The sequence below is a fragment of the Mustela erminea genome, chromosome 13, assembly GCF_009829155.1.
Source record: "Mustela erminea isolate mMusErm1 chromosome 13, mMusErm1.Pri, whole genome shotgun sequence".
Taxonomy (NCBI): Eukaryota; Metazoa; Chordata; class Mammalia; order Carnivora; family Mustelidae; genus Mustela; species Mustela erminea.
The window spans coordinates 64,620,215-64,640,154 of record NC_045626.1 but is presented as its reverse complement, the minus strand read 5'-3'; the positions used below and the strand labels follow the sequence as shown (position 1 = coordinate 64,640,154).

Here is a 19,940-nt window from a genome sequence, read left to right as displayed (position 1 = left end):
TGGGACCCAGGGTGGGGCACAGGTAAGAGGGTGGCCAGGGTTCTGAGTAGGAGCGCAAAGCCTCTCAGTAGCACCCAGAAGGCCAGGAACTAACCTGGGACTTCTCTCCCTGCAAGGAGGTTCATGAACCAGCCCTGTACCCAAACCGCCTATGGGAGACAGCATCACCCCAGAGGGAGGACAGAGAGACCTAAGAGACCAAGGTCATGATGCCTGATCCAGACATCCCTCCACCAGCTCAGCTCCTATCTGTGACATGTGCTCAGTCCAGGGGGTGCTGAACCAACTTTGTTCCAGGGCTGAGAGAGGGAAGCAGTGGGGATGATGAGCCTGGTGGGTGTCATCTGACATGGCTTGGGGTTGGGGAAGTCAGGGAGGTCTCCCTGGAGAAGCAAAATGGTGACAAATGCCTAAAGACCACAAGGGGCACCGGGCAAAGGTGATGAGGGGCTCTATTAGCAATGGAAACAGCCTGAGCCAAGGCCAGGAAGTGGGGGCTAGAGCTGGGAGAAGGGGTCTAAAAATATTGGGCTACTGTGTGCAACCAGAAGAGGGTGTCCTGGAGGGGTGGGCAAGGACTTGAATGCAAAGTTCAGTGATTCATACTTTAGCCTCAGAGCAGTTCAGCACCATAGAAAGTTTTAAACACAGGAGGGACAAGGTCAAATATGTGTTTACTAAGCTCTTTCCAGGGGTCACACAAAGTCAGAGTGGAAGGGGTGTGAGTGAAGACTGAAGACGAAACAAAAGAAGGAAGACCTGATGCCTGGAGGGAACCGGGGAACAGAGCCTGGAGAGTGTGTCTTGCTTACAGCCCAGGAGGAGCAGTTCCACCTGTTTATTTTGAAAACAGAATCTCCATCACCTCTGCAGGCCTGGCCTTCCCCTCACTGCAGCAAAACCTGCACGGAGGGCTTCAGCTTCTCTTTTGTGGCCGGGTCAGCTGGAGGCAAGTCCTTGACCTTCATGACAGCTGCATGTGCCTCCTGAAAGAGGTCCTTTCCCACCTCCACCTCCACACGTTGGCGCCATGCAGCCAGCTTGGGTCTGCTTTTGAAGACTTGGCAGCCAGCACTGACAGGCTATGGGGAGAAGGAGCCAGGTGGAAGGGGTAGGCATGGTCAAGCACAAGGCAGGATGACCTATCTGAGGAATTCTCCAGGGTGGGTTTTCCCTTCTTGGCCACATGAGTAATAGGCTGGACATTCTCTCCCCTGAGACACTGGGAAGCTTCTCAGTATTGCTGCAGTATAGGGTCTGAAGCCCCATTTTACAGATGAGAACACTGAGGCTCAGAGAGTGAAGTGGCTTGCCCAGGGTCCCACAGCCAGAAAGGGCAACATGAGCTGGTACACTGGCTCCCTCCCAGGACACCCCAGTGCCCAGTGGATCACCTGACCCCACAGCACTCACATGCATCAGCTCTGTGATGGCCACCAAGTCAGCCACTGAGATGTGAGGTCCAGCAACAAAGTCCTGGTCCTTTAGGAACTTGTCCTCAAGCAGCTGCAGGCACCTGTCCAGCTCAGCCAGAGTAGATGCCAATGTCTCAGGGGGCACCTGTTCACCCAGGAACACTGGGAACATCATCTGGTGGGTGGGCAGGCAGAGAGAGGGCTCAGTGTCTATCCAAAGTCTAGCCTAGTTCCTCATCCAATCTCAACCAATCTATCACCAGGCCTTCCAATTTCTCCTCACTTCAACCCACTCTTTCCACCCATGGCCACCACCAGCCCAGGCATTACCTTCTACTCCAACATGGGCAGCCTCCCATCTCTCCCTAGGTCCTCATGCAAGGCAGCCAGTAGGAGAACGTCTGCAATCCCAGACTGCCCATATCACCCCCTGCATCAAGCCTTCCATGGCTCCCCACTATCCTCACCATGAAAGCCTCAATACAAGCCCCCCCACCCAGGGAATCTACATGAGATTCTCTCCCTCTGGCGCTTCCCCCGCCAACTCATGGGTGGGTGCGTGTGATGTATGTGCATTATCTCTCTCCCAAATAAATGCATCTTTTAAAAAAAAATTCTTTAAGTAACTTTTCTGAAGACTTTATTTATTTATTTGAGAGAGAGAGCACAGAGGGAGAGGAAGAAGAAGAAGCAGACTCCCGGCTGAGCAGAGAGCTGGGTTGGGGGCCAAGACCCCAAGATCATGATCTGAGCCAAAGGCAAACGCTTAACTGACTGAGCCACCCAGGCACCTCTTTCTTTCTTCCTTCCTTCCTTTCTCTCTCTCTTTCTTTCTTTTTCTTTTTTTAAGATTTTATTTATTTATTTTAGAGAGGAACGAGCGAGAGCACAAGCAGGGAGAGGAGCAGAGGGAGAGGGACAAGCAGACTCCATGCTCAGCGCAAAGCCTGACCCAGAGCTCAACCCCAAGACCCCAAGATCATGACCTGAGCTGAAATCAAGGGTCTGACGCTTAACTGACTGAGCTACCCAGACATGCAAAATGTTACTTTTTCCTAACAAATCTTTGTCAGTTTTTTGTTTGTTTTAAGTTTAATCCTTTCCTCCTTACACGAATGTCATTGTATATGGAAAATCTATTAGGCTTTTCTCTAAGTCTTCTAGTGTTTTTAGGCTTCAAAATCCTTAAATACCCAGAAATCAGACCAACTTTATTGAATGGTCTCTTCATTTCTTCCTAGTCTTAGATTTTTCACTTAACACTTCTCTATCTGAAAAAGTATGGGCATAGCCAGAGCTTGATTTTTTTCTCTCTCTCCCAAAAGGCAATTATTTCTGCAGTTGGGAGCATGCAAAAGGGCATAGGATTGAGTCTCAGCACTCAGGAATCAGGGAACATCTGGAGAAGTCACTCCCTGGCTCTCCCTTTGTTTCCCCTGCAGGAAACAAGTTGGTTGGACTAGGGAGTCTCTGGCATTCTAGAATTTGGTGTTCCAAGACCTCAGGTATCAACGAATTTTTTAGAAGATTTTATTTTTTTATTTGAGAGAGAGAGAGAAAGAAGGAGCAGGGGGAGGAGCAGAGGAAGAGAGAGAAGACGACTCCCTGCTGAGCAGGGAACCCTGCTGCTGCCAGCTGCCATGTGGCTCAATCCTGGGACTCAGTCCTGGGACTCCAGGATCATGACCTGAGCCAAATGCAGATGCTCAACCGGCTGAGCCATCCAGGTGCCCTGAACAGAACTTTTTAAACAGAAAGCACTGTCCCTGGAGCATTCTAGAAGGGTCCCCAACCTGCCATAGCTCACCTTCTGCCACATGGCTCGGGTGCAGCTACTCCGAAGGGCTGTGTGCTGCCAGGCTAGGTACTCGTCCACACGGGCACGGGCCTGCAGGTCCTGGGGATACCAGTGGTCAGGGACCTCATACTTGCGACTCAGATACAACAGGATGGCCACACTGGGGGACACGGAGGAGATGAGGAACATGTACTAGTCACTTTCTGTTCCCTCCCCACTGCTCACATCTTCCCAGCTCCTATAGGTGGAGCACTTCACTATCTTCATACCATGATGCAGAGTAGGAATGTGAGGCTCAGAGAGGTTAGGTGACTGCCTAGGGTCACACAGCTCTACACTGCGTCATCCTATCATCTGAGCTAAGGGCACCAGGTGAAAAACAAAATGTCTTGGGATTTCAGGAAGGACGGTGAGGGGGTACTCAGAGAGAGTTTCCAGGAGGAAGGGGGGCCCAACATGGTTCTTGAAAGACAAGAGCGACTCACATGGCACTCTGCACTATATCTGATGCATGGTCATGACAGGAGCAAAGCCAGCTGTCCCCTCACATTCCCTGGGGCTGGGATAAGGCCTCCCAGGTGAATGGGTCACTGCTTCCCACCCTGTCCCATCTCCTCTCTACCTGCCCAAAGCTTCCAGCCTCCTCCCCCAGGAAGCCCTCTCTGACCTCCTCCCCTCCCTTCTCCCTCTACTATGTCTGACCTGTGCCTCATGTCTGTCCAGAGCACCAGGTCTCCATGGATGTTGCACTGTCCAGTGACCAGAGGTTCTGAAGCCAAGTGGAATGTGAATCTGGCTGTACTACAGAGGTGCTGTGTGGCTTCAGTAAAGGATATCACTATCCAGCCACCAACCTGAAAGCTGGCCTGGTCTCTCATCTCTCCCTCCTATGTCCATCGCTCGAGCACACTCTTGGGCTTGATCTTCAAAGGGAGTCAGAACTGACCACTACATTCCTCTGTACTACCACCTCGGTCTGGGGTGCCAGCACCCCTCTCCTGGATTAGCACAGTACCTTTTCACCCCAGCCAGAGGGATCCTTTAAAACCGAAGTTGGATCTCAGCTCTCCTCTGCTTAAACTCCTGCAGTGGCCCCATCTTACCTACAGTAAAAGCCAAAGTCTTCCTGGCCACACAGGCTACCCACTGACCTCAGCCCCTAGTTACTCCCCTCCCTCACTCCAGCCACACTGGACACCTTGTCTCTCCAACCTTTCCCCCAAGACTGTCCCACTTCACTGCCTTTGGCTTTGCTGTTCCCTCCAACCAGAACACCCTTCCCATATACCCTGCACCTCTGTCCCTGTAGGTCTCTGCTCAGATGCCTCCTCCTCAAGGGGCCCTTCACTCGACATCCTACTCAAAATTGCAGCCCCCCTCCCCACTCTTACCCTGCTTATTTTCTCCATGGCACTCATCACCACCTGATAGGTTGCACCTTACAGAGATTAGCAGCACCCCCCCCCTTCCAGAACGTGAGCTCTAGGTGGCCAAGGACTTAGAATTGTTCAATGCTTTGGCCCCAAGGCCTAGATGGTTCCCGGTGGGTGCTCAGCAAATAGCCACGGAAGCTCTCTGGGTGCTCTCTTGACTCCCAGGGCAATAGAACTTGCCCAAAATTTGTAGAAGTAGAAGTTCTAAAGAGTGTAGTACAGTTACTCCTCCATATTTCACTCTCCGCTCTCCTTCTGTCTGGGGGATGAGTGGGCAGAGGAGGCCTGGAAACAGGCTGGAGGCCCTGTGACCTTGTGCAAGTCCTTCCCCTCCCCGGCTTCAGTTTCCCCCTTTGTAAATTTCTCGGGAAGTGGAGGAAGGCTTGGGACAGGGGAATGCCACGACTTCCATAGCCCCTCCCAGCCCTAGGCTCCTCTGCCTGCTGGGGCTGGCACAGCTGCTCAGGGCACACCAGTCGTGATCCAAGCCATCAACAGTAGATACACGGACAGCTGGCTGGCCTCACAAGGCCCGGGTAGCCGCCTGGGGACCTGATACCTCTCAGCCAAAGTGAAGTCCCCATCCTTCAAGGCTGGCACCTTCCTCAGGGGATTCACCTGGGCAAAAGCATCACTGTGGTGCTGGCCTGTGGGAGAGACCAGTGAGGCGGATGAGGAGAACTCTGAGCCCCATTCCCCACTGAGGCCTCTCCCCCCTCCACCCCTACCCCCACCCCCACCCCACCCGCACCCCAATATCCAGGCACCAACTTTCTGAGGCCCCTATCCAGGTGGGCAATAGGAAGGAGACCACTCTGCTGGTCACCAGACCACAGACCCTGACCCCACCAGAGGTCCACCCTTCCTGGGTCTACCCTCCCTGGGAACCTGGGCCAAGCAGCATCTCAACTTGGCCATGAATGGGGAGGGTGAGTCCCTGCAGCTGTAAGTCACCCCTACCCCAGGCCCAGCCAATTCCATCCATATATCAGACACTCCAGTCTCCTCCCTGGGCTCTAAGCTTGCCCCTGCAATCCGTCTTCCTATGCCAGCTGCGTAACCTGTCCACACCACACAGCTCCGGCCACACCTGCCCCAGGCCTCATTCAGACTCATTCTCTCCAGGAGCTCCCGCCCTCTTCCATCACCCAGCTTCCAGCAGCTCAGTTCTTCTTTCTGTCCCACGCCAAACGCTCAAGTCTCCTTCCCCAGTGGGGGTTAGCAGTTCTGACAGTGTATGGAGTCAGAGGGCCTCAGTGGAACTAGGCTCCAGCCCATCCACAGGCCCACCAAAGGGCCTCTTTGCCCTTCACCTGGGTGAGGAGAATCACCCCTACATATTCTCCCTCCAGAAAATGCCTCTGTGCCCAGCCCCCATCCCAAGGAGTGCTAGAAAGGCAGAGCAAGGTGGCAGCATTGCAGTTGCTGGCCCAAGCTGGGGGCACCAAACACAGAAGGTAGGCAGGCCTAGGTAGAAGTAAAGAGGAGACCAGAGCCAGGTGGAACCGCCTTCTCCTGCTGGCAGCTGCAGAAATTCAAGAGAAGCAGTCTACTCCAATTCAGAAATGAGGAAGCGGTTTCATTGTTTTCTCCAAGCCGGGGTGTGAGGCATCTGGGCGCTCATTCCACTTCCCCACACCTCCCACGGCCCCCCACTGCTCTCACTCCCCTATGTTCCCTCTCAACCTCTATTTTTTCTTAAAGATTTTATTTATTCATTTGACAGAGATCACAAGCAGGCAGATAGGTAGGCGGGGGCGGGGGGCGGAGAGCAGGCTCCCCGATAAGCAGAGAGCTCGATGCGGGGCTCGATCTCAGGACCCTGAGATCATGACCTCAACCGAAGGCAGAGGCTTAACCCACTGGCCACCCAGGAGCCCCCTCAACCTGTATTTTGAAAAATGTTTCCTATTCACTAGACAAAGATCGGGGATCTCGAAAAAGGCACAACCGATAACGGATGACCCAGTTCCCTTACTGCAGCAGGCGGGGGTCTGTTAGCACACCGGCGCCCGCCGGGACGGCGGGGCCTGCTTTTCTGCCGCGCCCACCTTTGAGCAGCTCCACCGGCCGCAGCTCGAAGGGGATTCCGTTCTTCTTGGCGAAGATGTAGACGGCGCGACAAGGCTGGGAGAGCAGGTCCAGGTAAAGCTCTAGGCCCATGACGGGAGCAGCGGTCCGCCCCCGGGGTCGCGCCCAGGGTATAAGCAGGGGAAGAGAAACGGCTGACAGAATCTGCCAGGCCACCGAGCCTACAGCGGAACGCGATCCGGAGGAGAGGGGTGGAGTTGTGGGGTGCGGGTGCGTCTGAGCCCCGCCACACCCTCCCCGCCCATTGGATAGCTCTGGAGAACTTTGGGCCAATCAGCGGCGTCCCAATTCTCCCTCCCTCCCTTCTCTGGAACCCTGGCAGCAGTTCTCTCGGTGGCGAGGGCGCTGGAAGATTTGGCCTGTGACCTGAGGTTTCGCTGCCAGGTCATACCCCTTCCCCGGACCTCAACGTCTACCTTTGTCAAATGGTGCAGTGGAGGGTGGTAATGGGAACGGGACACCAAGAACGCTTCCAGCAGGGGGCTTCAGTTAATTTAGGATCGAAAGGGCTAGGCTGCCTTCAGTTGGCCCAAGTCACCTGCCCGAACTCAAGGAGGAAACTGAGAGAGGAGGGGCTTCTGACTCCCCAGGACACAAAAGGAGGCACTAAGCGGAGGTACAGTAGCCTCCCCTGGGCCCAGTGCCCACAATGGAGGCTCGGGAGGTTTCTGGACCCCAGCTCCCGGAAAGAGTGAGCCGCCCCTCCCTAATTCCTGGGGTCATATTTATTACACTCCAGCTAATCCTTCTAGCAGTTGGCAGAAGCCAGGGGTCGCCCATCCAGAGGTCTGCAGGAGGTCTATAAATTCCCCACTTCCTTTACAGGGCCAAGTCCCTCCAAATGACACTCTCTGGTCCCCGAGGTCCGTGGACATGAACCCCCCCCCCAATTCCCTAAGAGAGGCTCTTGGGGGAAGAAGACCCTGCCCCCAAAGCCAAGATTCACAGAAAATGCCTTGGCAAGAAGATGTTATTGAAAATTTTAAGTTAAGATTTAAGTAAGACCTATCCGCCCCTTCCCCCTCTCACCCCCTCACTCCTCCCTGCCCCCAACTCCCTCCTTTTCCCTCCCAGGGAGAGACTGCCTTCCTGGGCTAGTGCTGGAGCCCTCTCCAGGCTGGGAGAGGCCATGTTCTCCATCCCCTTCCTTGCCCTGCTCTCCTGCACAAATCACTTTTGGCAGGATTACTATAATATCCAGTTTCCTTGCTCTCTTTGGCCACCCTCAAGTCCAACCCACCCCCCCCCACACCTCCACCTGCCACCAGAGAGCCAGAATATTATTTTAAAGATTTTATTTATTTATTTATTTGACAGAGACACAGCAAGAGAGGGAACACAAGCAGGGGGAGTGGGAGAGGAAGAAGCAGGCTTCCCTCGCAGAGCAGGGAGCCGATGCGGGGCGGGATCCCAGGACTCTGGGATCATGACCAGAGCCGAAGGCAGACACTCAATGACTGAGCCACCCAGGCTCCCCCAGAATATTAATTCTAAACACAATCTGGTGGGGTGTCTGGCTGGCTCAGTCAGTAGAGCACAAAGCCCTTAATCTCAGGACCATGAGTTCAAGCCCTACAGTCAGTATGAAACCTACTTAAAATATAAAGAAATAAAGAAATGCAATCTGAGGGGCGCCTGGGTGGCTCAGTGGGTTAAAGCCTCTGCCTTTGGCTCAGGTCATGATCCCAGGGTCCTGGGATCAAGCCCCGAATCGGTCTCTCTGCTCAGCAGGGAGCCTGCTTCCTCCTCTCTCTCTCTCTCTGCCTGCCTCTCTGCCTAGTTGTAATCTCTGTCTGTCAAATAAAATAAATAAAATCTTAAAAAAAAAAAAAAAAAAGAAATGCAATCTGAGCACACTATGCCTACTTATGGTTTACAGATCATAGGCATGGCCTTCAAGGCCCTGCATGACTGATTCTTGTCCAGGAGAGCTGCTGTTTGGCTTTGCCCCTCCTGACCAATCTGGCAAACAGAAGCAGGACTCCTGAGCTACAGTACTTGATGCCAGAGGGCCATGTCCTGGGAGGTTGGCCCAGCCAACTGATTGATGACCATGCCTAGTCACATGTGGGATGCCTGCTGATCCCTATGCTGTCGGACAAATCACTTTCTCTGAGAATTAGAAGAGTAAAGGGCATTTGTTAATTTCACTCTTGGCAACCATCATGGGGAAGCTGACCCACAGGGCCTCAGAAAAGGGCTTGTCTTTCTGATAGAGACCAAGACCAGGGCCAAGTCAGGTAAAATAAATCACACATCCGGGCCTCAGAAAAGGGCTTGTCTTTCTGATAGAGACCAAGACCAGGGCCAAGTCAGGTAAAATAAATCACACATCCGGGCTAGAAGAGTAGGCTCAGGCTTAGCCCAGGTTTATTTCCCAAACTGAAAATGAAATGCAGTGATTAAAGGAGATGAGATCTGGCTATTCCATTCTCACTGTGGCTTTTAGGCAGCTGTGCAAGATAGTGTGGGTGTAGGGGTCTAACCATGGGAGCATAGGTGCAGTGGCACTCGGGCAAATCACTACAGCCCTCTGAGCCTGCTTCCCATGGGACATTGGAAATGAAGGTGCTTTGTGAACTGCCAAGGGCAAACTGCAGGGACGGGGCTTCCTGGCTCAACCAATCATGGCCAGTACCGCAGGCATCAGCTTCTGCTTTACAATGGGGTCTGCAGGTGGGGACTCCTTGGCCTTCATGATGACCTCATGGGCCTCCTGGAAGAGATCCTCTCCCACTGCTGCCTCTACACGCTGGCGCCATGCAGCCAGCTTGGGTCGACCTTCGAAGACTTGGCAGCCAGCACCCACAGGCTGCAGGGAGAAAGGAAACAGGATGCGGGTGGAAGGTAAGGTCTTCTGCCTGGTTTGGGGGTCCCAGAGCCCCAGAAGAGGTTTCCACACATAAGCATGGACCATAACCAGGTGGGGGCAGTGTGAGCAAGACTTCAGCGACTACCCAGGGCCCTCCCCACCTAGCAAGCCACCGTATCCATAGCACTCACATGCATCAGCTCTGTGATGGCTACCAGATCAGCCAGTGAGATGTGGGGCCCGATGAGAAAGGCCTTGTTCTGGAGGAACTTGTCCTCAAGCAACTGCACGGTCACATCCAACTCGGCTAGCGTGGCTGCCAGCATCTCAGGAGACACTGGCTCACCCAGGAAAACAGGGAACATCACCTGGGAGGCAGGGAGGCACGGTAGACAGTTAGGGGCCAGCCCAGCCTCAGGGGCAGGAAGGCAAGTCTGCCTCCCCCACCCCAGTTTGAGCTGCTTTCTGGTTCTATACACCTGTCTTTGAAGGCTGGGTGGGGCCTGCAGGGAAATTCCCAAAGGACCACTGTTTCCAGAGATATCCCAGAAATATTCCTGCTTCTGTGATCTCTGATGGCTGAGCCTCAGGGGGCATCTGACAGGACTCAAACCCCTTTGAGAATGACTCAGGGGGGACTTGAACAATGAGTTTCATACTTTGGAAGTAGGCGGCTAGCCTAGGGACAGTCTATGTTATAACCTCTTTCCCCTGAATGTGAAGTCAGTACCGCTTACTGGATAAATAATTAGGATGGGCTTACAAGGTTTCCACTCTGCCACTTAAAAAGCAAGTGGCCTAAAATAAAATACCTAAACCCTCTGAGCCTCAATTATCTCATCTATATTATAGGAATAATAGTACATGACTCTCTTATAAATGGAAAAGTGGGACAGTCAGTGAGAGGGACAGTCAGTTGCCTGAGATGGCACAGCCAAGAAAGACTAAGCCAAGAGTAGAATGGACATTTTCTGACAGCGACCTACCAGGAACTAAGGAAGAGGGCTAGGAAAAGGTAGTGTCCAGGCTATGGGAGGAAGGTGTTTTAGGGGGAAGCATTAACAGCATCATGGCTGGCAGAGCTATAGGGAGATACAGTGGATGAGGAGCAAGGGAAGAATGCTTCATGCTTCGTTTCGTTAAGTTGCTTGGGGGAGCCTGGAACTCAGGTCAACATGACTAGGATTGTACATGAGCCCTGGCTTCGGGCTTCAATTTCCTTCCCCATACAAGGTAGACAGAATCAGTAGTCTCTCACTGGTGCCCTGGAGGCCAGCCCTGAGCTAATGGCATTCCTTTGACTACAGAGTTTTTTAAGAATATGGATCAGGGGGTGCCTGGGTGTCTCAGTCAGTTAAATGTCCAACTCTTCTTTTTTTTTTCTTTTTTGTTTTTAATTTGACAGAGATCACAAGTAGTCAAAGAGGCAGGCACAGAGAGAGGGAGAAACAGGCTCCCTGCTGAGCAGAGAGCCTAATGTGGGGCTTGATCCCAGGACCCTGAGATCATGACCTGAACCAAAAGCAGAGGTTTGAGCCCACTGAGTCACCCAGGTGCCCCTAAATGTCCAACTCTTGATCTCATCATAGGATGAGCTTGGGTCATCATCATAGGATCATGGGACTGAGCCCCAGATCAGGCTGCACATTAGGCATGGAGACTGCTTAGGATTCTTTCTCTCTCTGTGTCCCTCCCCTCCCCCACTCTCTCTCTCTCTAAAAGAAATAAAAACAAAAATTAAAATTAAAATATGGATCAGTTGCTGAGATTTAAAAATGGGGGCATTTCATATATAAGAGTCCAGATTTCCAGCTTTTTTTTTTTTTTTTAAAGATTTTACTTATTTGAGACAGACAAAGAGCAAGCACAAGTGGGTAGAGGGGCAGCGGGGAAGCAGACTCCCTGCTGAGCAGGGAGCCCAACACAGGGCTTTATCCCAATCCCAGGATCCTGGGATCATGACCTGAGCCAAAGGCAGAGGTTTAACCAACAGCGTATCAGGTGCCCCTCTAGCTTCTTTTCCATATAAAGGGTGCTGGCCACAGGGTATGCCTGCTCAGTATCTAAGGCTGATGCTGGGGAGAAGCTACTGCATCAGGAGGGCACAATGAACTCTCAATTTGCACAACCCCAGCTAGCCCTCCTCCCTCATTTTTTATTGATTCACCCCTGCCAGAGATTATCTACCATTTCCCTTCTGTTTCAATTTGGTTGATCCAAAATTCGCAGGGTTTGGAAGAGCGGTTTTGTTCCTCTTTAAATATAACAGATCATACTAGGATAATAAGTACATTGCAATTTATTTATATAATGAATTACTGTAGAGTAGTTAAAATGGATAAATTAGATCCATCCACAGCAATATAGAAAATGCACAATGCAGAGCGATATGAGAGCATTTATATAAAATTTTAAACATGCAAAGCAAAACTTTATTTTGCTTATGATGACAACTAAGTGTAATAATGTATAAAATCGTAAACTGGAAGGACTCCCACTGGACCCCAGAGCAGAACGGCCTTTCAGGAAGGAGTGAGGGCAAGGGAGAGGTCTTTTGAACGTTTGTCCTCTATTTCTGTTTTATATAAGAAATGACAGGAAAAAGAGAAATAAAGCTCATAACCCACAATTAGCAATACACTTTATTGGTTTTTTTAAAGATTTTATTTATTTATTTGATTGAGAGAGAGAGAGAGTGTGAGGTGGGAGAAGGAGAGGGAGAAGCAGACTGCCCACTGAGCAGGGAGCATGATGTAGGGCTCAATCCCAGGTCCCTGGGATCATGACCTGAGCCAAAGGCAGGTGCTTAACTGACTGAGCCACCCAGGTGCCCCTATCCATATACTTTAAAAAATGAGGAATCTTGCTTCTGATTAGGACATCAATGTCACAAAAACCATAGCTCCCATCATTAATAAGGGTGGAAAGAAAATAATCTTATCTTTCCTTAAAGCCATCAAAGGTTATAGAACTTTTAAAAATAGAAAATAAAAGACAAAAAAATGAAAAAGAAAAAAAGCCTAAACCTATGCTATCTGATATGGTAGCTGCTAGTGAGCTCTTAAAATATGGCTAGTCCTAGCTGAGTTGTGAGGTATACGCATAACACACATGGGATTCTGAAGACTTAGTACAAGAAAAGAATGCAAAATAGTGCATTAATGATTTTTCTACCGATTACATGTTAACTATAATTTTTTTTATTTTTAATTGTGGTAAGAAATGCATAATAAAATTTCCCAACTTAACCATTTTTAAGTGTACAGTTCCATGGCACTAAGCACATTCACACTCTTGTACAACCATCATTGCTGAGATAGTCTAGGGAAAGCAAGAGGTACTTACTTAATTCCTGTGAAAGTCCCTGGTCTAAGACAAGGGTTAAAAGTTTCCAGGGTGCCTGGGTGGCTCAGTGGGTTAAGCCTCTGCCTTCGGCTCAGGTCATGATCTCAGGGTCCTGGGATCAAGCCCCCATCTCAGGGTCCTCAGCAGGGAGCCTGCTTCCCCTTCTCTCTGCCTGCCTCTCTTCCTATTGTGAACTAACTCTCTCTGTCAAATAAATAAATAAAATCTTTAAAAAAATGGCCATAAGTTTAGAGACAAACACCTTCTTCTGGGAAAGAGAATGAATGAGAGGTAAGAGCCATGAGGCAGTAATGGTTGTCTGGGCAAAATTAGAAGTAACAATTTAAAGCCTGCTTGCACAAGTATTTCTATTTTCCAGGAGCCCTAAAAGAATGTTGACCATGAAGAAAAGTATCTTGTGATTGTCTTGTGTCCACTAAAAAGTGATGCCCACTAGATAATGACCATGGGACTGAAGGATGCTTCCCCACTTCCAGCCCCTCACCCTTTGGAAAAGGGCCTTTCTATGCCTCCTACAGTAGGGAGGGTGTAGCGACATTCCTCTTTCTTGCTGGCCCCCTTTTATACAAGCTATCTCTAATAAACTCCACCTGTTTTCTTTCTCTGAAGTTCCATGTTCATTTCTGTGACTCAGGAACCTAGACTCAGGGGTCGGGTAAAGGCACCATCCATCTCCAGATGGTTCATCTGGTTCATCATTCATCATCCCAAACTGAAACTCTGTCCCCATTAAACAACAACTTCCCATTCCCTCCTCCCCTGACCCCTCACAGCCATCCTTCTACTTTTTTGTCTTTATGAACAGAATCGGAATTTCATATAACTGGAACCATACAGGGGCACTTGTCTGGCTCAGACGGAAGAGCATGTGACTCTTTTTTTTTTCTTTAAGATTTTATTTATTTGACACATAGAAGGGGAGAGAGAGAGAGCAAGAGAGCACAAGCAGGGGGAGTGGCAGTCAGAGAGAAGGGGAGAAGCAGGCTCCCTGCTGAGCAAGGGGCTTAATCCCAGGACCCCAGGGATCATGACTGAGCCACCCATATGCCTCTCTACCTTTTGTTGAACATAATGCCTAGCATACTATAAGACATGCAAAAAAAAGAAGACACTGTGACCCATGATCAGGAGGATAAAAATGGCCAAGAGAAATAGACCCACAGGGGACAAAGTTATGAAAATTAGCTGCAAAGACTTTAAAGTAACTATTATAAATATTTCCAAGAATTTAGAAGAAAAGATGGACTAAATGGGTAAACAGATGGTGCATTTCAGCACAGAAAAGGAGATTTAAAAAAGAAGCAAATGGAATTTCTAGAACTGAAAAATACATGTTGTTACAGAACCTGGATTGGGTCCTGACGGAAGAACCATCCGGCGATCTTTTGGAAACTTTGGAGGATCAGAGTTTATTTAACACCTACTGGCTCAGAAGAGAGTGATCTCCAAAGGTCTGAGCCCTGAGCACAGACAAAAGGGGTAATTTATAACCTTCTATTTCTGCATACTTGGTACTTTTGGGGCATGCACAGAAGCAGGGCAGAGAGAAGACCCAAGAAGAGCCCTGGGCCAGTGGCTGGGACTCCTTTGCTGACTCAGCTGATCACCTTAGAACACAGATTTTCCCTTACCAAAGTCTCAAATGAAGACTGTCTTAGATGGGTTTAATAGCAACGTGGGCACAACAGAAGAAGGAATTATCGAGTCAAAGTTAGGTCAACAGAGACTATCCAAACAGAAAAGAATGAGATGGTACTTTCGCCCCTTTGGGGTGATGCCCTCAGGGCCTCACCTTGTGCCACAGGGCCCGGAGGCAGCTTCTCCGCAGGGTCGTGTGCTGCCATGCCAGATACTCATCCACAAGGGCGCGGGCCTGTACATCTTGGGGGTACCAGTGGTCAGGGACTTTATACTTCCGGGTCAGGTAGAGCAGGATGGCCACACTGAAGGGGAGGGAGGACATGATGGGTGGAGGAGGGGCTTAATCAAATTCCCTTCTTTAATATTCCTGACAATGTGCCAAGGTCTTTGCCTCATTCTCCAGAGAAGGAAGTCAGGCTTAGAACACTGACGGGACTTGCCCCGGCACAGAGCCCTTGGTGGCAGGGCTAAGAGTCTTTTTTTTTTAAAGAGATTATATTTATTTATTTATTTGTCAGAGAGAGAGCACAGGCAGGCAGAGTGGCAGCAGAGGCAGAGGGAGAAGCAGGCTCCCCGCTGAGCAAGGAGCCCGATATGGGACTCGATCCCAGGATGCTGGGATCGTGACCTGAGCCGAAGGTAGCTGCTTAACCAACTGAGCCACCCAGGTGTCCCAGGGCTAAGAGTCTTTCTGAGACTAACACCCAAGCTCATCCTAGCACTGGGCAAAAGCCCATAGCAGAGTATCTTGCCAAGAGAATCCTGTTCAGAGTCAGTCTCTGATCAGAGGGCCAGAAGGCTTCCTGGAGGAGATGCCATCAAAGCTAACCCTTAAAGCTCAGTTCTTTCCAGTCTGCATCCATTCTCATCCTCTGGCATCCAGACCAGCCTCAGATGGCCTGACTGCTCAAAAAGGCTTTCCTGTCATTCCTTTGTCCTCCCTAAAGCACCCTGTAGGAAACACTGGGGCTGCTGCAGGATCATGGAACAGGAGAACAGACCAGGCGCCTGGAGCTCTCCTCCTGCCCTAGGTCATGAGGGCTACCATGGTGTTGGGACAGGCATGGATCTGGAAGGGCCCTGAGATGCATGAATTTGGAGCCATAAGAAAGCTTTCAGGAGGGGCGCCTGGGTGGCTCAGTGGGTTAAAGCCTCTGCTTTCAGCTCAGGTCATGATCCCAGGGTCCTGGGATCGAGCCCCACATCGGACTCTCTGCTCAGCAGGGAGCCTGCTTCCCCCCCTCTCTCTGCCTGCCTTTCTGCCTCCTTGTGATCTCTCTGTCTGTGTGAAATAAATATATACAGTTTAAAAAAAAAAGAAAGAAAGAAAGAAATAAAGCTTTCAGGAACTTGGGTTACTCCAAGGGTTGTGCCAGTCAGGGCAGAAAACCTCCGTTTCCTATTAGGAATCCTGTATCCACATCTTGGCTTCAACTCACTTGTCTGTACAAGATATCCTGGAGCTCTTTTTCCTCCCAGCTAATTGTTCAAACCACCTCTGGGGACAGCTGCAGGTCCCTGGGAGTCACAGACCTCCTGACGGTGAGAAAAGACACAGAGAAATGCAGAAACCGCACGATGCCCCTGGCAGGCACCATGGGTGCTCAACACTGGGTGACACAAGGATCCAGGACAACAGAGAGCAGCAGAAAGAAGAAAATGACACTGACATAATGTCAGGAATTCTCGGGGGGGAATGCATCCATTTCACCATTCCAGAGATAAGTTCAAAAGCTTCAAGTTCTCCTTGGTTTTTTTTTTTGGTGTTTTTTTTTTAAAGATTTTATTTATTTATTTGACAGAGAGAGATCACAAGTAAGCAGAGAGGCAGGCAGAGAGAGGAGGAAGCAGGCTCCTGGCTGAGCAGAAAGCCCGATGCAGGGCTCGATCCCAGGACCCTGGGATCATACCTGAGCGGAAGGCAGAGGCATTAACCCACTGAGCCACCCAGGCGCCCCTCAAGTTCTCCTTGTTATGGGAGGGGTGATATAGGTGATAAAAGGAGCAGAGTGGGGGCTGGGGGGGGGGTTGGGTGTGAACTTCCCTAAAGAGGTTTCCACTTCTTGGGATCTGTTGGGATGTAAAACACCCACATGACTCACAGTCCTCCCTTGGGGGAGACCCACCCAAGGAGGCTGCAGCCCAGACTTGGAGTCACTGGGTAGACCAGAGGCCCATGGGCCATCTCAAGCCAGAGCACTGTCCCTTCCCTGTCCTACGCCCCTGCCCTGGGGTACTCTCACCAACAAACACAGGATGGGTACAGAAGTAAAATATGCTTACTTGTCCAAGCATTCCTGTGAACTGGACCAGCAGGTAGGCCTGGGTCTAGGTTCCAAACCTGACTCTCTATGGGATGTTAGGCTAAGGACCCTTCACCTCTGAGGAGTTTAGTTTTTTTGTCTCTAAAATAGAGCGTTAAAGGGCACCTGGGCAGCTCAGTCAGTTAAGCGGCCGACTCTTGGTTTTGCTCAGATCATGATCTCAGTGTCCTGGGATCTAGCCCTGTGTGGGGCTCTGAGCTCTGTGGGGAGTCTGCCCGTGGACTCTCTCTTTCCCTCTCCCTCTGCCCTTCACTCTGCTCACTCAAGTTCTCTCTCTTTAACATAAATAAGTCAATAAAATAAGTAAATAAAATAAATGGACCAGATGGTTCCAGTGAGTTCTGGTGGCAGCCCCAGTGTCCCAGTTACCTCTCGGCCAAGGTGAAGTCTCCATCCTTCAAAGCAGGCACCTTCTTCAGGGGGTTCACCCAGGCAAAGGCATCGCTGAGGTGCTGGCCTGCAGAGAGCCCATCACGGTGGGTGAGGAAGGAAACACTGAGCCCTGCAAGGCCTGTGCCCACTCCCTACTAAACCCAGGCCGCAATTCCATGGTTCCAATTGCAGCCCCCAGGTGCTCTCCTGCATGGCAAAGGCTAGTGAGGGCCACTTGGGTAGGGGCAGGACCAAATGTTGCAAAATGGACCTCGAGAGCCCCAGCCATGCCAAGTCCCACTGGGCACAAGTGCCACCCACAGCCCAAGGGGCAAGATGTGATGCTTCAGCTGGGCCTTCACATGCACCCCACCCACCACCTCTACACCATCCCTGGCCTCATAAGTTCACATTCAGGGTGCCCCAGGCTGCCAGAGTGAGGTGGCTAGTTACCCGAATAGAGCTCTGATTCCTTATAGCGCCCCTTTCCTTGTGGACTCTAAGGTAAGGTCACCAAACACAGAGAAGTGGCTTTCTCCCAGTATCTATTTACTTGCAAACAACTTCTTCCAGCTCCTCTGTGTCCCCTTGTTCACCCTGCCCTAGGCCACTGGGCTAGAGCTGGCCCTGCCTTTAGGATCTGCTGGAGCTGGAACAGTCACACTTTTGTCCCACCCACAACCCCTAAAAGATGCAGCCTCATGTCTCCTGGGCCTCTGGCCTCTGCTTCAGTTTGTGTGAGTGGCTCCTACTCCTGCAGATGCTGTCAGAGAGAAGCTTCTAAAGAGCATGTAAGCTTATCATCCACCATCCTGCTCAACAGTCTTCAGTGGCTCCCCATTACCCCAGGATCAGGCGGAAGCTCCTGATCAATACATGATTGCCTTAACACTCTAGCCTCAACATACCCACTGTCCTCCCTTCTCCCTCCCTTCACACTGTGACTTTACTAGACACACCTGCCCTGCTCTCCTAGTGAAATCCACCGCTCTGCACCCTTTATTTAACAGCCTGGCTGGGATGTTCCTTTGTCCCCATGCCCTGTCCCCTGTACACAGCAGAGATGACCCCTGGGGAGGACAAGTGGGAAATCTCCCCAGCAGACTGGAAGAAGATGAAGAATTCAGGCAGAGGGACAGGCCAGTTCAAAGGCATGAAGGCAGGCAAGGGCGTGACAAACCGTGGTGGTAAAGTGATGGGGGTGGGGGTGGGGGGGGTGGGGGCTCAGCCAAGCAGAGTTACCCCATCTGCCCACCAAGCAATACCTCCATTCTGCTTCCCTCAGCTGTGTCCTTGGAGCCTTGGGAGCCTACCAGAGACACAAACCCTCCAGCTCAGGAGTGCAGGGCTCAACATGTTCCCGCAGCCTCCAGGCAGTTTCCCTTCAAGCCCCCAGCATGGTGGGGGGAGCCCTCCCAGCAGGCACAAGAAGGCAGAGAGCAAGGGAAAGCAGAAGGCAACGCCCAAGAAGTAGGGACAGAAGGGAGCCCCCAATGCAGATGGGGCCGATGCATAGCGCAGGGCTGGAAAGTGGGGACCCTGGTGACTGGCCGTTGCAGAGTTTTGGCAGTTGGGGGCCACAGAGGAGGGACTGGGCTCTGCCCCGGTCTCTACGCTCGGCCCCCTAACCCCTCACCTCCTGCCCCCATCTCTTTTCTGGAGCTCCTCTCTCCCTCTGTCCAGGTGCACCCTGTTTTCGTTCACCGGGTCTCTCTTTTTCCTCAAGCTCCCCCCACCCGCCCTTCACTCGTTCACTCGGCCTCGGCCGCGCCCCATCGTCTATCCCGCAGGACCGAGCCCAGTTCGGGGGATTGATTACCCGACTCTCTCGGATCTCCCCGGTGGCTCACCTTTTTCGCAATGGCCCCAAGAAGAGGTGGGCGCCGGGCGTCCTCTTAAGCAAGATTTGGCCTCCCCGTTCCTCCCCGATCTCTCGGTTCCCAAACCCAAGCCTGGGCCCACCTTTGAGCAGGTCCACCGGGCGCAGCTCGAAGGGAATGCGGTTCTTCTTGGCAAAGATGTAGACGGCGCGGCAGGGCTGGGACAACAAGTCCAGGTAAAGCTGCAGCCCCATGGCGGCCAGACCAACACACCGGAGCGCAGCCAGGAACACACTCTGTCCTGGGGCCACGCCCCACCAGCCTCCACTCCCGGTTGGGTAGCTCGGGGCTCCGGGCTCCGGGCACCGGGACTTTGGTCCAATCGCTGGAGCCGCCAAGGGCGTGTCTGAGGGGTTGGGACCAAGAAAGCGGAGCCGAACAGGCGGGCCGGTGACGCGTAGGTCTCCCATCCAAGGGTCCCGCGGAGGTCCCCAGTCCTTCGTGACAACCTTATTTCATGCTGTCTTCAAGGTTCATCCACGTTGTCGCTGTCAAAATTTCCTATCATCTCCATTTTAGAGAAGTCGAGATTGAGGCAATAAGTGATCATGGACCCAGGAAGTTTGGCTCCAGAGTCCATGTTCCCAAGAATACTCCAGAGATCGTGATACCTGAACAGACCTTGAGGGCAGTATGCTGAGTGAGCTAGGTCCAACAGGGAAAGACAAATACGGTGTAATCACATTTATTTATGAAATCTTAAAAAAAAAAAAAAAGCCAAACTCATAAGTAGAATGGTAGTTACCAAAGACTGGGAGGTGGGGAGACCGGAAAAATGGGTAAGAGTACAAACTTGCAACAAGAGATA

At 51.4% G+C, this 19,940-nt stretch overlaps 2 protein-coding genes across 4 annotated transcripts; both read right to left on the bottom strand.

The window, feature by feature from the left end:
- Positions 1-657: 657 nt before the first annotated feature.
- On the bottom strand, positions 658-6,958 carry LOC116571760 (glutathione S-transferase theta-3-like). 3 transcript variants are annotated; one of them, XM_032310075.1, is made up of 5 exons: positions 6,698-6,904; positions 5,206-5,293; positions 3,223-3,373; positions 1,414-1,590; positions 658-1,082 (listed from the first exon to the last, which is right to left on the bottom strand). In XM_032310075.1, the coding sequence occupies exons 1-5, from the start codon at positions 6,807-6,809 to the stop codon at positions 888-890; spliced, it is 723 nt and encodes a 240-aa protein (XP_032165966.1). In that variant the 5' UTR covers positions 6,810-6,904; the 3' UTR covers positions 658-887. The 3 variants fall into 3 exon arrangements, with proteins under 3 accessions (XP_032165966.1, XP_032165968.1, XP_032165967.1); XM_032310077.1 differs by lacking the exon at positions 5,206-5,293 and having other exon boundaries at positions 6,698-6,958; XM_032310076.1 differs by lacking the exons at positions 3,223-3,373; positions 5,206-5,293 and having other exon boundaries at positions 6,698-6,781.
- Positions 6,959-9,085: 2,127 nt separating this feature from the next.
- On the bottom strand, positions 9,086-19,381 carry LOC116571761 (glutathione S-transferase theta-1). Its single transcript, XM_032310078.1, has 5 exons — positions 19,215-19,381; positions 17,250-17,337; positions 14,708-14,858; positions 9,741-9,917; positions 9,086-9,549 (listed from the first exon to the last, which is right to left on the bottom strand). The coding sequence occupies exons 1-5, from the start codon at positions 19,324-19,326 to the stop codon at positions 9,355-9,357; spliced, it is 723 nt and encodes a 240-aa protein (XP_032165969.1). The 5' UTR covers positions 19,327-19,381; the 3' UTR covers positions 9,086-9,354.
- Positions 19,382-19,940: the final 559 nt, after the last annotated feature.